The sequence below is a fragment of the Chrysemys picta genome, chromosome 1, assembly GCF_011386835.1.
Source record: "Chrysemys picta bellii isolate R12L10 chromosome 1, ASM1138683v2, whole genome shotgun sequence".
Lineage (NCBI taxonomy): Eukaryota > Metazoa > Chordata > Testudines > Emydidae > Chrysemys > Chrysemys picta.
In genome coordinates, this window is record NC_088791.1 from 42,800,759 (window position 1) to 42,817,697 (window position 16,939).

At 42.3% G+C, this 16,939-nt stretch overlaps 1 protein-coding gene across 1 annotated transcript in view; it reads right to left on the minus strand.

Annotated features, from left to right (window-relative positions):
• The window catches only part of SPAM1 (sperm adhesion molecule 1), a 50,515-nt gene that overhangs the window by 4,578 nt on the left and 28,998 nt on the right, over window positions 1-16,939 (minus strand). Inside the window, 3 exon segments of the mRNA XM_065555674.1 lie at window positions 3,105-3,194; window positions 5,201-5,793; window positions 5,796-6,404. Coding sequence (XP_065411746.1) covers window positions 3,105-3,194; window positions 5,201-5,793; window positions 5,796-6,198 — 1,086 coding nt within the window. The 5' untranslated portion in view covers window positions 6,199-6,404.

Below are 16,939 nucleotides of genomic sequence, written 5' to 3' on the forward strand. Positions count from 1 at the left end.
TAATTGGCACAGGTTTCCTGTTTGCTTGGCATGGTTTCATAATTAGAGGTGGGGTGGGGGGTTGCTTTTTGGTATGTTTTGTTTCTGAGGCTATATCTATACTGGGCATTTGCCCTGATTAGACACCAAACACCTAGTGTAGACAGGCACAGCTACTATTTGCACCAGTGCAGTTTACCCTGCATATCACAGCTGATAGCAGTTAGTTTATCCTGTCTGCCTTAGGGTTTGTACTAATGCAGCTACATCAATGGCTGCCCACCAATGGCTAAAATCAGGACAATAACCCAGTGTAGAAAAGGCCTAAGAGAACTCTTTGCATTTTTCCCCTTTCCACCGGTTATGTTGAAAAGGGTATGTCTTGGACCTAACAAAGGCTAAGATGAAACATTTATTTACTATTCAAACATTAAAGAGTTAAGTGTGGTCTGGGATTTCATAGCAAGTAATAGCCTCCACTAAAAAAATCTTTATAACTCGTTTATTAAAGATACAGAAAAAGAAGGGGAAATAGTTAAAGCATTTGAGCATTTGAAATGTGAAGTATTGAATAAGACTTTCATTTTAATGGTAACCCTTCCCTTTAGCTGGAAACAGTCTTTTATAGAAGACAGCTCTGTCTGACAGCCTTTTAGATGGTGTTAACTGGTCTTCTGGGGAAAAGAGAAGTTCGTTTGGATGGTCTGGAGCTGTTGTTGAAATTGAACCCCATTTTCTTTAAGACAAAACAAGGCAAACACATAAAAGAGGAGAGGACAGAATAGTAAAGATGGAAGCTGTTTTTTCTATTTTAGGTGCTGATTTGTACTCGCAGCCTCACTACTGAAGAAGCACAGGCACATTGCATTATCAGCCACTCTGAGACCTGGCGAACCTGTACCACTGTCAGACTGTTTAAGGCATTGTTTTAAGCTGCCTCTCTGGTCACAGGCTCACAGCTATGTTACACAAGATAAGAGTTGTGTTGGCTGGCTTATCCACACTTTATTTTTAGACAGAAGGCAAAAGGAGTGAGCTAGGAAAGAGAAGAAACAAGGCAGGGAAGGAAAAGGACACACAAGGGAGGGGGTGACACCAGGAACCAAAATTTCATGTTCCAGGCCTTGTTTAGGATTTAGCCAAAGCTGGTAGAGGTGGCAATGTCATCTGGTTCCCTCTCTGTCTTGTCTGGTCTGGTCAGGATGTCTTTCAGGATTAGGATGATGGAGGCCCAGTGGTGTTAGTGTGGATCCGAGCCAGAAGACAGTGGGAGTGGCACCCAAGATGGTGAACCTTGCTCCTTCCACTCCATCTATCCTTCACACTCCCATTTGGTGAAGCCCAGATAAACATTGTCCATGGTGGTCACCTCATCTCAGAAACATTTGTCAATTAAAATACATTTTGTGATTTCAACTGTAGATATTTCCTCCCATTTCTAGAATCTCTCCATTTTTATCACTTATGTCATGCCAACCTGTGACCTTTCTGGGAGTCTTGAAGACTCCTTAATACAGTTCTTTTAATTCAAGCAATCCAGTTTCCATCTATTTATTTTTAACTTTGATGTAACAGGCTGTGTTGTTCCTGGACAATTTAGAGTACCGGCCTTTGAACAACATAACCCACAATCCTTGCACTCTTCTGAAGAGCTACTGGACTTTACTGTTACTGATTCTGTCAGTTAGTCTATGTCACTTATATTGATTGCAGTGGCACCCAAAGTAACCTAGGAACACAAGATAACACTTTCAAATGCACCTGAGGGAAAAAACATATAAAATGTGGAGGGAAAGGATATAATATACCATTAAAGTAGTCAGAGCGATGATTGGCACAAGTATTGTTTTGTTTTATATAAAGAGAGGACAGCTGAAGATATTTTAGCTAGCAATTCCTAGCTGATTAATTTCTTGGAGGAGTTAAGGCAGAAGTGGGTCTAATAGAGAGATTTGTATGACGAGGATAATGACTTGACATATCCACTTAGAAAGGTTGTTCCATGAACACACAGATTTACTCATGCAAAAACTTGCACAACTGTGTGGACAAATGTTACAATCTGTATATGCAAAATCTCATTTGCTTATACTAATCACTCGCAAATTTATTTCTAAAGGCTGTTGCCAATGTAAATTCTGTCATAATAATTGCATGCACAAATTACAGATGCAAATGATATTCATATCAAAACCAAGCATGTACAAATGGAGTCCATGTTCAGATCTTTTGAAAATTCAGTCCTTAAAGAACTATGAATATTTATGTAGGCATGCTTTCTGCTCAAGGGACACCAAGAGTGCTGGACAGTTCCAATTCCTTCCTTTTAGGAGACTGTGGGTGGGGGTGAAAGTACAATAACTGCACAAACAATATTTTATATGGACTGACTTGACTGTATACAAATGGGCTAGTTCAAAAGATTTATTTCAACATCCTCTGAACAGTGTTTCTCAAACTGTGACTGATCTTCCTAAAGTAAATGAAGGGGAAAAAAGATTTCTCCCCCCCCCCCCCTTTTGCCATGCATCTTTCTCATATAGGAGTCAGTCAAGGTATTATCATCCACTGCATATGAAATAGAGAACAGGCTAATCATGAAATGTAACAGGCTACCCCCTCTTAATGTTTAAAATATTTTTCCTAAATGTACCATTAAAAAAACCAACAATCCATGAGGACGATCATCAAAACAGTTGCACCTGAATATTTTTCTGTGCCTTAGGGTGGAATGCTATGAAGAAATTTCAGAACTCCTAAACTGACCAAACAAATGACAGCCTACCTGCAGCTTACATAGTAGCTTGTCTAGTCACTAATCCCTAACAGCATGTATCAGATTGAAAGCTAAGTACTAACACTGATATAAAAAGACTTCTGGAGGGATGACGTTTTATTTAAGTATAGTGGCAGATGATGCCAACAAGCCTCAAAGGTGTTTGCTTTCTTCTCAAAGAAGACACTGGGTCTTCTGAAAACTGCTTAGTCATTATTTAAAGTGGAATAATTTATTTACTCTGAGAGGAGTAAATAAATAATAATAACGAATACCTTAGACTTTTCATCTCTATGGCAAAATAATGTATTGCTCTTTAAAAAAATTGAATGTAATTAATCTGACATACCACACTCAGTGTTAAATTCAGGTCTCCCCAGATTACAATTCCAGACACCCCTAATGCAGCAGATTCTCCAATGGTATTTACAAGGTCATCCTGAAAGGAAACGTGCAAGGATGAATAATAAAGTAAGTATGCTTCAGTAATATGCAGTACATACAATAAGTTATATAACCAGAATAATAAAGTGGTAAATAATTAAATATTACACCCACATTCTGCTCTCACTTATGCTGGTGGATTCTGGAACAGAGTTGAGCAGATGATGCAAAACAAGGTTGCCACCTAACACCCTTTTGAGTATGTCTTATGATCAGAGAACTAAGACTCAAATTGAGCCCCTACAAGTTCATGAGACACACTGGCACCTCTCCAGGCTGATCACCCCATTTTGTCCCACCCCCTTCTCCCCTCCTATCAGCTCTTTTGGCTAATCAGAGTTGGTGGTCCAAATTCAAAAGTGCTACCTGAGGCTGGGGCATGAAAGACCTCGTTCAGGGCAATGCTTCGCCTAACTTTGGCCAGCAGGGGGAGCCAAAGCAGAAAAGCAGCAGGAGGAAGAGTCAACAGCTCCTGGGCTTTACACATAGATTAATTTAAAATATTTGTTTATATATTGTTCAGTCAGGTTTAATCCCAGGTAACCCCACTGACTTCAGTGGCGTTTCTCCAGATTTACAAAATTATACTGTATAAATGATAGCAGAATTTGTTCATCATACTTAAGATATTGACCTATAAAGGCAACATTCAGTGGACTTGTGCCATTTTTGCCTCTTTGTGGTGTATATAAAAAGTTTTTGTGCTTGGGTTTTTTTTTTTTATTATTTTTTATTTTTTAATTCTGCTTGTTTTTTCACCTCAGAAATTCTGACCCTGTCCAGGCCAGGCAAGCAAGTTCCATGATAGTAGGAGAACTAGTAAAATGGTGACATCACAAGAGCCCAGAGAACAAAAGGTGAGCAACAGGGTGGGGTAGGGTAGGGGTTTACTGTTAAACAAGAAAACTAAAGTTTGTTTGTTTGTTTTATTAACACCTAATCAACAATGGGTAGTTAACATTTTAGAGAAAGGAAGCTTCTCTTAAAGATTTGAGAAACTTGCCTCTTCAGTTACAGAGTTAGAACTCACAATAGACATCCCTGAGATCTCTAAGGTCTTCTAACACAGTGGTTCTCAACCAGGGCTACATATATCCCCTGAGAGTACGCAGAGGTCTTCCAGGGGTTACATCAACTCATCTAGATATCTGTTTAGTTTTACAACAGGCTACATAAAAACACTAGCAAAGTCAGTACAAACTAAAATTTCATACAATGACTTGTTTATACCGCTCTATATACTATACATTGAAATGATTAAATACCTATTAAAGTACAATATTTATATTCCAATTGATTTATTTTATAAATATATGGTAAAAATGAGAAAGTAAGCAAATGTTCAGTACTAGTGTGCTGTGACTCTTTTTTGTATTTTTATGTCTGATTTTTATAAGCAAACAGTTTTTAAGTGAGGTGAAATTTTGGGATACGCAAGACAAATCAGACTCCCGCAACGGGTACAGTAGTTTGGAAAGGTGGAGAGCCACTGCTCTAACAAAACCAGGGCAGACCACACTTCATATTCCTAATACTTCTTGAGGTAAAACTCAACAGAAACATCTTTTTTAAAAGTAATCTTCTTCATACTTTCTTTATACATCATTTAAAAAAAATTGTCCCAAGTCCAATTTTAATAGCCCCTAACTAGTCAGCTTGGAACAACAGCTAATTCATATTTTCCCTCAATTAACCTGCTACAATATTCTTTCCACTTCCATAGCATTTCACTACTTGTTGGATACAGTACTACTCATAAGGTACTGGGAAGAAGTTTGGAAGAATTCAACCCTTTTGGCTTGGCTGAATTTAATTGCTGAATAAACTTAAGTTTTGTGACTCTGTCTGTACACTTCCATTTCAATACAATTTCATTTACGTGTCAAGTAAACATCCAAACCCCCCTATAGGATACTTTAATCGTCTTGCAAATGCTTTGTGCCTATGTATTTAGTATGCCTTACATTACAAATATTTAAGAGCTAGCCAAGCCTCACTCACCTGAGAGAGATATTCCTCATTGAAATCTGTGAATACTGGACGTGTATATACAAAAATGGGAAGTGGACAGGTGGAATTCGAAACATTAGAAACTCTAATGGCTTCTTGAACTCTGTTACGAACAAAGAGTGGTGCATTTTTGGAAGATCTCAAGGCCGTTTCCAGATAGACAGATGGGTAAAGTGCTGTGCTTTCCTCCCACAACCAATTAAGCTCATTATTTCTTGCTATTTCAATATCTAAACAGCTTCCTGTATAATTGTGGGGATTTTGGTTGTAATCATAGTTATAGCAGTCAGGGTAAAGGTAGTATCCCCACAAATGATTCGGCTTCATTGATATTCCCAGTTTTAAAGATTGCAACATAAGTGATTTTGCTGCAGCTTCAAATTCCATTTTGGCTAAAGTCCTGGCTTGGGTTTCTGATAGGCTTAAATCTTTTTGCTGAACAAACTCAACAGACACCTGTCTGTAAATGTCTTTCGATCCCCAGTTCCGTATCCATAATGGCCTCCAGTTTTCCCAGTCGATGACAGCCAAGCCAACCTGTTCATCTGAAGGCATGTAAAAATTAATGTCATCATTGGCTTTTTTAAATGATGCTCAATGGAACAGAGTTGGGGGATCCCACCATTAAATGTCTCACCTGTGTTCTCATCTATGTAAGGATAATTGCCGAGCCTGTTAGCATAGAATATAGTAGTACTCTGCTCAGTGGATGTCTTCAATGTGCTTCCTACCAAGTGGAAGAGTCTCATATCCAGCTGCACTCGAGCCTTCTCAGTACAAAGCTCTGTAGGAGCATTCCAGATGGAGATGAAAGGAGAATTGGGGATGAGAGGACGGGCTCTTATATGCAAAGATGAGCAGCAAGTAACTAGAATAATGATGAACACCAGCCAGGATGCTCTGTTAGAGGCAACAAAGCTACCGAAGCTTTGGACTTGCCTTAGGGTTTCCATTTCAGTTAGTGAATGGCTCAGTATGTACAATGGCATTAGCTGTTTGTGATCAAGCTGCAAATAAATGCTCCAAAGGTGCTCGCAGCCATGGTAGTCAGTCAAAGTCTTTAGTAAAATAATATATTTCTTCAAATAGAGTACACATTCCGCAATATTCCTTAAGGGGAAAAGATGTGTTGTTTATCTCATGTTCTTTATTGCTTTATGGCACATTCAAGGAAGCTTCCCAATAGTTGCCCAACCTAATGCAGAAAGAGAGACTGAAGCCATTATAATATCCAGTGGGATTTTTTTTAGAGTATCCTTAAAACATAAATAGACATAGTTTATAGCTATGAAAATACTGCCATTTTTCAATGAGCAGAGACTACTCCTCCTGAGTGAAAAACCAGCATAGAAGCAATAAAATACTTAGAGAAGATCTAAGATGGTCAGGGAAGTGGTTTCTAATGGTCAGAGCATGGAACAGAGTTGATACCCCATCTTACTTCTTATTCTGCCAGCAACTCAAGTATGTGACTTTGAACAAAGTCACATAAGCACTTCGTGCCTCTACTTATTTGATAATAATCTGGGTATAATATTACTTACCTACCTCACAAGGTTGTTCTGAAGCTATTAATTTTACAAAGCACTTTGCGATCTCCAGATGAAAGATGCTCTATACATGCAATTGTATCATGTCCTTGCTCTAGGACAAAATGTGGGTGCTATTTTCTTGTTTCTTGTCTCATATTCCTATTACTTGCCTGTTTTTAATGCAATATACTGTACTGTATATAGTAGCTCTGTTTGTCTTCCACTTTTGAACCCAGCAATCATGCCTGCATGCCTATCAGTCAAGCTTTGCTAAAAATGCAGGGCTTTTTCATAATTTACGTTGTTATGAAAATCCTTCCTGCTGAATTATTTTTGCCAAAACAATATGGTAATTGTATTAGCAAGTGACTTGCAGTAGGAAAAATATCACAATACAGAATCCATCAAAATAAAGCTTGTGATCGGTGGGCTTGATTGTGCCCAGACCTATGTGGATTTGCAACGCTACTTCTCCTGCCCTAGCTGCACACAACGAGAGCATATGACTTCCCTAGTGCGGGTTCCCTTGGCATTGCTAGCCTTCCCAAATGGGTGGGAAGGAGGTGGACCATTGCCCTGTGTCAAGGCTGCTTCCCCACTCTGAATTTTAGGGTACAAATGTGGGGGCCTGCATGAAACTTCTAAGCTTACACTACCAGCTTAGATCTGGTCCGCTGCCACCACTCCCAAAGTGCTAATTCCCTTCCCCGAGTAGCCTTGAGAGACTCTTCACCAATTCCCTCGTGAATACAGATCCAAACCCCTTGGATCTTAAAACAAGGAGAAATTAACCATCCCCCCTCCTTTCTCCCACCAACTCCTGGTGGATCAAGATCCAACCCCCTTGGATCTAAAAACAAGGAAAAATCAATCAGGTTCTTAAAAAGAAGGTTTTTAATTAAAGAAAAAGGTAAAAATCATCTCTGTAAAATCAGGATGGGAAATAACTTTACAGGGTAATCAAACTTAAAGAGCCCAGAGGACCCCCCCTCTAGCCTTAGGTTCAAAGTTACAACAAACAGAGGTAAACACCCTAGCAAAAGGTACATTTACAAGTTGAGAAAACAAAGATAAAACTAACACGCCTTGCCTGGCTGTTTACTTACAAGTTTGAAATATGAGAGACTTGTTCAGAAAGATTTGGAGAGCCTGGATTGATGTCTGGTCCCTCTTAGTCCCAAGAGCGAACAACCACCAAAAACAAAGAGCACAAACAAAAGCCTTCCCCCCACCAAGATTTGAAAGTATCTTGTCCCCTTATTGGTCCTTTGGGTCAGGTGTCAGCCAGGTTACCTGAGCTTCTTAACCCTTTACAGGTAAAAGGATTTTGGAGTCTCTGGCCAGGAGGGATTTTATAGTATTGTACACAGGAGGGCTGTTACCCTTCACTTTATAGTTATGACACCCTGCGTCACTCGTCTACACAGGCTAGAAGAGTGACCTTTGTGCGAGGCAGGAACGAATGTACACTGCACCCTTGGAAAGCATGGTATAGTGGCCATGCTCTTAAGAGCTCAAAGATGCATTGTGAGCCAGGCCCAGTTACTTTAGGACTCAGCATTCCTGCTGGGGCATGGTGCCTCCTTGCCATAACTAAACACTTTACTTGAAAAGAAGTGTGAAGCAATAAACATATTAATGCAGTGTGATGGGGTAGCCTGCCTATTGGTCAGTCCTCCCCATCATGTGTCATGGCCTTTAAGAATATTGGGCAGTCTGATACACAAGACCTGAGGAGATCTGGAGAGAGAGGTAAAGGGTCCTGGGAAGAGTAGCAGTTAGAAGAAATCCTGTTACTGTGTCTTTAGAGGCCTTGGACCTGGAGCCTTGAAGAGAGGGTGGGGTAGGGCCCCATTTTTCACCCAGCCAGTAAGGAATGAGCTGGGAGAAGGGGCCAGCATAAATGCTGCCTCCTCTTTCATAGTAGGTCAGATACCTGTAGAAACTACAGGGAGCAAGAAGGCTCCTGCAAGTCCCTGAGTTAACAGGGAGAAGACAGCAGTAGGGGAAGGACTGCTTGCCTCAGGGTGGATGGACTGATTGGTAAAAGGGCCCAGCTGGAGGAGAAGCTGGTTAAAGCCCTGCCACTGGCCTGAACTACAGCCCAGCTACACAGAGGAGCACTGTGGGAAACTCCTACCTAAATGAGAGAAACCATAAGGGCAGTTTGAAAGATAGGCTGGCATGTGACAGAGAAGCTGAGGAGGCTTAGCTGTGTCAGGTTCTGCCTTTGGGGTTGAATAAACTAGACACCTGAAGGGGTACTTTTCAATACACAAGCCTCATAGACTCATAGACTCATAGACTTTAAGGTCAGAAGGGATCATTATGATCATCTGGTCTGACCCCCTGCATGATGCAGGTCACAAAGCCGTCCCACCCTTTCCCTTGACTCTGCTGTTGAAGTCCCCAAGTCCTGTGGCTTAGAGACTTCAAAGCCTTATGGGACTTATTAAAACCCCTCACTCAGTGAAACCGAGGCAAAGACACAATGGCAGCATTTTACTGGGCTGCCAGGGCCTCGGGGGGTACTCCAGGGATGAGGGTCCCTGCTGTATGCAGATATGGGTTTATAATGTGGACACTGTTCAGATCTAAAGAGCCCAGTTCTTAGTCTGCAATAGCTCCTCTGCACTTCTTTGTCTGTGCAAACGGGATGTAAAACCGGTTTAAATGCCCCCTGAATATTTCCCCAGTGTAGGAAAGCCAGGTGTTATAGAGCCAGCACTGTCTGAGCCCCCAGCATGGGGGATGTGGCTAGGCAAAAAGGGGTATGACTGAAGCACTGTGGCCAGAACAACTCCTTGGGGCTTTGGGCAGCCATGTGGAATTAAGAGTAAATTGGAAGCTACCCTAAGTCATATGAGGGGCCAAATCAGCCCTGAGCCAGTTCTAAGATCAGGGGAACGCTAAAGTAAACCTACATTTACCCCCTCTTCCTTTGGTCATGAGCCAAGTACAGATCAGCTGGACCCCCAAATTGGGCCCCCATGTTGTTTTTCACAGACTCTGCAACCATTTAAACAAGTGCAGGGTGCATTCCTACCCCCCCTTGTGCCTGATCAGCTCTGCTGGCTTCTGTAGAGGGGTTTGCATCATTGTGTTTTCCTCACCTGTCCCCTCTGAGAAGGCGAATGATGCCACTGCTAGCCTCATGCACTGGCCATGCTCCTCAACCACATTGTACCTGGACCCACCATAATCTTACCCTAAGTGAATATCCATCCTTTTCTTGCACTCATTAATACTACCTGCTTCCACTTACTAGAACCTTCAATAGATTCAAATCCCAGTGACTCTACGAGAGAAGTCTTTAGCTGATATCTAGACTAACTGTCCTTTCTTTGCTTAAGTTAAAAATCAGGACTACCTGTCATGCCCTCTCTTCCTAGAGTTTGACCGATGAAGCTATGTCTGTGCTACTGTAGGGGAAGCCTACATTTGTAAGGGCAGGCATGCTGCATGCACATGCACTATGCAATTTATACCTTAACAGTGCAGGCAACATTTGTTATGGAATTCAGGAGTTTTTCTTTTACAGTGCAGCTTTATATTAACACACTGTATGGTTCTAACACACACTGTGTGTTAATGGTATGATGGTGTGTAAGGACAGGCCTTTCTTGGGAGAATGAGTAGTAAATGAGGGTGGAAGTGGGCTATGGATTAACCTGCTAGCTGTAGGTAATTATGCTATTGTTAAATTCCTTCCCTTGTGATTTGCGACTGTACTACCCAACCCGCTAGGGCAGGGTAAGGAGCACGGTGATGTACTAACAGTAAAATTCTTACCTTACCTCTAGACAGATGTACGTTCTTATCTCTGATTGGTTAAGGACCTATTCTGGAGCAGTGCAGCTTCTCTTTATTCTCCCAGAGTAGTGATCTATCATCGACTTAAGCTGCGTTGGATGCCTATGCAAATTGAGACATTTTATCAGCCAGCCTTCTGGATAATGTTTTTTATGCAACTGATATCCAAAACAAATGTGTCCCATACTTAATGAAGGGGGCAGCTGTTGGAGATGGAACTGAAAAACAACAATGCTGAGTCCTTTATAGGGCATTATCTCCAGCTGATATTGCTAATAGTCTCCCTAGTGAGGGTGTTGGCATTTGTAACGGTATGTGCAGTAATTGAAAGCATTATTAAAGTGGCTAGGGAAACTACTTCTGTAGTCAGTCCATTACTATTATTTACAATTGACTGTCTCTCCTTGGGGGAAATGGGAGCCCAAATTTTGGGGTACATGCCAACTTCCTGCATAAGGAAGCTTTGCCTGCTTCTGACCAAAGCTGAATATGGTCAGGCTAGCACATTATGGACTACAAAGGGGCTCTGCAGAAACTCTGTCGTCAAATCTGACAGAGATGCTGGAAGAGGCATGAGTCCCCACCAGCTCAACCAGTCTTCTGTAGATCCCAACTCATTTGTCTCCCCTCTGCTGGCACCAGGGCAGACGAGAGAGGGGGGAAGCCAGTACAAATGACCGGGGCCCAGCGGTCCGGCTTCCCTGGCTTTCCTCCCTCCCCCATCGGCCCTGTTTAGCTGGTCCACTCTTGCTGGGGGGCCTGAAAAAATTCCGGGCTCGGCTTCCCTGGCTTCCCCACCCTCTCGTCAGCCCTGTTTAGCCGGTCTGCCCTTGCTGGGGGGGCCGAAATTTTTTTTTCACCAGGGCCCGAACCTGCTCTCAGCGGCCCTGGCTGGGACCACAAAAGCTACTACAGTCCTGGGCAGCCTGTGAGTGAGAGGGGCCGTCAATGCTGTGATATCAAGACCCATAGCATGATAAAAGACCCATAAAATTGCAGTGTAGATATTTGGGAGTGTCGCAAAGCCCAGGGCCAAGCCCAAATGTCTATGCTGTAATTTTATAGCCCCTCTGTCGGAGCCTTGTGAACCCGAGTCATCTGACCTGGGCTCAGAGACTGTGCCATGGGTTTTTTATTGCAGTGTAGACATACCCTAAAAGAGGGGGGTGAGAAGGGAAGTGGAGGGAAAGGGACAAAGCACAGAGGGCCATGGATAGGGGCTTTCCCATAAGGCCAAAAAAATTAGCTAGTGGGAGGATTGGAAAGGTGATGGGTGGGCTTTGCTATGTCTTCTCTATCCTCTGGATACCCTTGGTTGGGTGGGAGAGCTTCATCCTGAGTGGGGCCTTTATCATTCCTGGCTTACATTTCTATTTTGGAGCTGTCATCTGGCTCCAGTATCTCAGGAACAGGAGGAAACACACCACAACCACCATCTTCCTATAAAATAATTTCTGATATCAAATTATATATGGCTCATATCCACGTAATTCATTACAGTGCTCCAGAGTGTAGTTGCATTACATACAGTGATAACAGCAGAGGTGAAAGTGGGCAGTACGGGCCGGTATGGCATATCGGTAAGAAGTGGCCCCGTACACAGCTGACGTTAAAGCGCTCCCCCTTTTGCCCCTGCCCTGGGCGCCGATGGGGGGGCAAAAGGGGCAGCTGCCCTGGGGCCCGGCAATTTAAAAGGGCCCGGGGCTCCTGTCCGCTGCTGCAGCAGGCAGAGCACCGGGCCCTTTAAATAGCCACCGGAGCCCCGGACGTCACTGGGCAGCGTGGAAGGGCTGGCTGGGGGAGGCTGACCCTCAGCCCTGCCCCTTCCGCCCAAGGCCCCGCCCCTTCCAGAAAGTCTTTTATCTTACTTTCACTCCGAGATAACAGACTATGTGAATAAAGAAGTGCATTGATACAAATGCCATACTAATACTAAAAATATCATACTAATATAGAAATTCTGCTTTGATCATATATAATAGGTGATGGTAGAGCATAACTGTGTTTCATATGATTCCATTTGAGGTTTTTGAGGAAAAGAAGAATGTTTTTTGGGCTTTTCTTGGTCTCTTTGACTCTTCTGTTAAGTCTTGTCTTCTACACGGGTATACAGAATTTGGATTGGGGAATAAGGAGAATGTGATCATATGGAAAAATTCAATTTACACACTTCATGTTGGATATTATACAATAAAATACCTATTACCAATTAGCTATTACCAATCACCATAATATAATGTTGTAATACCTCATACTTAATAGCCATGTACTCTTGAGAAAGTGTCTGGTCCTGCACCATTGAAGTCCACTTGGCATTTGTTGTTGACTTCTGTGAGTGGGATCAAGCCAAAAATGTGCAAAAAGCTGACCCTCCAGAATGGCAACCTGCTGTCTGATCTAACCTGACTTTTCTGTTTTGTTGACCACCATAACTTAGAACTTCTTCACATTAACCAAATAAGGTGACATTTCCACTGGGGCTCCAGAGACAGAAAAGGAACTCTTCTCAGAAATCATGAGGGGAGAGGAGAATATCTTCCATTTATGCATGAACAACTAATCAGATGAAAGAAAATTATCACACGTTTTAAGGAGGAATTCTTACCCCCAAATCAAATTGGAGCACTAGAGAGTAAAAATTTGACTTTCCACTCTATTAAGTTTACTTGTAAGTGGATTTGACTGGAAGGCCATGGATGTGGAGGAAAAATAGAAATCATTGTACTGTATATTACATTGATCAGCTTATATAAAACTCAGCTGATTTTGCCAATCCTACTAAGATTTGTTCAATTGGTTGTTGGGAAACTTTTGCCTCCAAATCTTATGGTAATTTATTCTTGTGTGTTAAAGTTAATAGATTATTTCACATGATAGCTTTCAGTTAAAAGGATTGCCTCTGGCCCAGCTTAATGATGACAGGTCTAATAAATGTTGCTCTTTTCAGTCTCCTGTTGTGAATTTGGGTCTAAGTGAGCTGAGTAATAAAGCTGCCCTTGTCTTTGTCAAAAAGTCAATATCTTTAGAATATATTAACACTAATTGCTCTAGGGTTATCTGGGAGTATATACTGATGGACCTAAGTGCCCTGAGTCTAGGGAAATAGCTACTACTTTATATTTTCCTGAATTTGATATTTGTGAAGGTTATATATTGGAGAATATCATATCCATTTTCTCTGTTTAATTATTTTCTCCTTTTTATATCATAAACTAGATTGCAAATGAATAGAAAGGTTGAAAATCTGAGTGTACTAATCTAGTGCAACATCTCACAATTCTTATTCCCCTGGTACAGGATGATATGTGTCCCATCAGGGATCACTAGTAGTGCTGCTTGGATTAGGTCCAAGAAGTGCTCATAAGCATTATAAGTATTGGGCAGTGTTACTTTACTAGGATTAGACTTGAGAGTCTAAATTCAACCCTGCTATAACTGGGCATAGCTCATTAGAGTTGGGTCCACTAACTTTGACCCAGTAAGTGCTACAAGCATCTGATATCTACTGCCAATAACGCTCTTAGCCACGTGTCTCAATTTTGATGCAAAAATCAGTAAATTCATGGATTTGGATGGCTCATAGTGGCCCTTCCTGGATTCCCATAGAATTGAGTGACTTGTACTAACTGGTATTAGTCTGCCTGAGTATACAGAAACATCTCTAAGATTATGATCATAGTTATATTTATCTATAGTTCAGAATGTTTGGGCCATTTGTTAGCCTAGTTTGCTAGCCTAGTGATTATTATTTGTTTTTCTTCATTCTAGCCTGAGTCACTTGAATAATTAATGACAGTGTTAATAATATAAACAATGATCAAGGGAGCAAATTAGGCCTTGATCCTAAGAGTAAAACCCTGTGAGTGCAGGAATCAGCTCTTGGAATTGGGTCCTTGGTTAAGGTGGAAGTGGAAGGACTAGGTCATTTGTTTAGATCAGTATAAAGCTGTCAGGAATGATGTGGCAACTTCTTAAGGTCTAGGAGGAACCAGAACTTTGGGCCTTTTCACCCTGTTGTTTCCTTTTTGAGTAAATACTTTTTAATAATAGTTTATAAACTATGTATGTAAGTTGACTCTAATGATATTGGGGCATTCAAGAATATTTTGATATAGTTACTGAGATATTCTCTTTTCAGAAACACAAAGATTAAATTCCTAAACTCCATAATTACATACACAGAGTGTGTGTGTATATCGGAACTTAGTCTTTATAGTGGAACATAGCTAGAGCCCTGCACAGATACAAAATTTGTATCCGCAGCCGATCCGCGATCCACAAATATGGTCCATGCATATTCGTGGATATAAAATGGATATCCACAGATTTGTCAGGCTCTAAACATAGCTACTCACACTACCAACAATATACCATACTTGAGAGTCTAGCCCTTTGTAACTCTATGGAACAAAGTGGTATAGATCTTGCTTCATTTGTGTTCATGCTCATAGTAGAAACAGTGAAAAAATGACTAAAATCTCAACTCCACCTACTGGAAAGAGAAAGCTATTCAGTAGTTACTCAGGCCTTGTCTACACTACAAAATTAAGTTGACCTAAGTTAGGTTGACGTACCGCCATTGCAGTAAGTACTGCATTTTTGTAATGTCCACCCTAGCCCCTTCTGTCAGCAGTGCACTTCCTCACCAAAAGTGCTTCTACTGACAGGAGTGGGGCATTGTGAGGCACTGACAGCTGGAGTTGCCCCCCTGGCCCGGAGCTGACAGCCCAGAGCGCCTGCCGGGGCTGACAGCCTGGAGCCCTGCTGTTACCTCCCAGTGAGAGACTAGGGGGCAGGGAAGGAGAATCCAAGCCTGGCAGCTTCCCAGTGAGGGATTTGGGGAGGGGGTTAAGGAGATCCCAAGCCTGGCAGCGTCTCAGTGAGGGACTGGTGGGGAGGAGAGCCCGAGCAGCGGCTGGGCTTGGGCTCTCCTTGCCCACCTCCACCCCCAGTCCCTCACTGGGAGGCAGCGGCGCAGTTCTGGGCTGCCAGCCCCAATGTCCGGGCTACAGGCTGTCAGCCCCATGCATCTGACAGACAACAGGTGATGGTAGTAATGCAGTGTCTACACTGACCTAAGCTCTACGCCTCTCGCAGAGGTGGAGCTATTAGGTCGATGTAGTGACCAACTTACATCGGTGGGAGCACCATTGTAATGTAGACATCTATAGAGTTAGGTCGACGTAAGCTGCCTTATGTTGACCTAACTCGGTAGTGTAGACCAGGCCTGAGGAGGAAACAACAGCTGTAGTTACTGAGGAGGAAACAGACCAAAATAAGGGTGAGCTAGTTTTGTATTTGAAGAATCATTAATTCTGCAGCATTGCCAATTTAGGAGAGAAACCATATAACTTCAGAAGATCACTGAAGGACAGATTATGCATAACTTGGATAGTCTGATAACTGTTTTGTTTGAGTAAACATTAGATGGCCTTGAGCTAGGGAAAATTATTTGTTCATTTGAATCTTATTCCCCAGTCTCATAAACTGAAAGAGCATTCAAGGCATTGGTGGGCCATTAAGCACAGCAAATGTCCCACGTTCTTTGAGAATTCTCCTATTAACTTCTGTTTTGTATAGCTGTTGACCAGTAGGTGCTGCAAATAATCATGTTAAAAATTTAGATGTGTCATGACAAGCTAGATGTCTTCAAGTCACCAGAACCTGATGAAATAAGTGCTAGAATATTCACGGAGTTGACTGAGGAGATGTCTGAGCTATTAGTGATTATGTTTGAAAAGTCATAGAAGATGGGAGAGATTCCAGAGGACTGGAAAAGGGTAATAGTGCCAAACTATACAAAGGGAAATAAGGATAACCTGGGGAATTACAGACCAGTCATCTTAACTTCACTACCTGGAAAGATAATGGAGCAAATAATTTAGCAATCAATTTGCAAACACTTAGAACAGGGGTTCTCAAACTTCATTACATCGCAAACTCCTTCTGACAACAAAAATTACTACATGACCCCAGGAGGCTGGAGTGAAGCCTAAGCCCACCCGAGCCCTGCCGCCCCAGGTGGGGGCCAAAGTCAAACCCCAAGTCCCACTGCCCCAGAGCGGGGATTGACCAAAGCCGAAGCCCAAGGGCTTCAGCCCCAGGTGGGGGTCCTGTAACCTGAGCCCTGCCGCCCAGGACTGAAGACTTTGGGTTTTGGCCCTGGGCAGTGGGGCTTGGGCTTCAGGCCCGGGTGGTGGGGCTCGGACTTAGACTTGTTGGGGCATGGGATTGAAGCCAAAGCCTGGTCTGGTGACCTCATTAAAACAGAGTCGGGACCCACTTTGGGGTCCTGATCCACAGTTTGAGAACCACTGACCTAAAAGATAATAAGGTGATAAGTAACAGCATGGATTTGTCAAGAACAAATCATGTCAAACCCAAC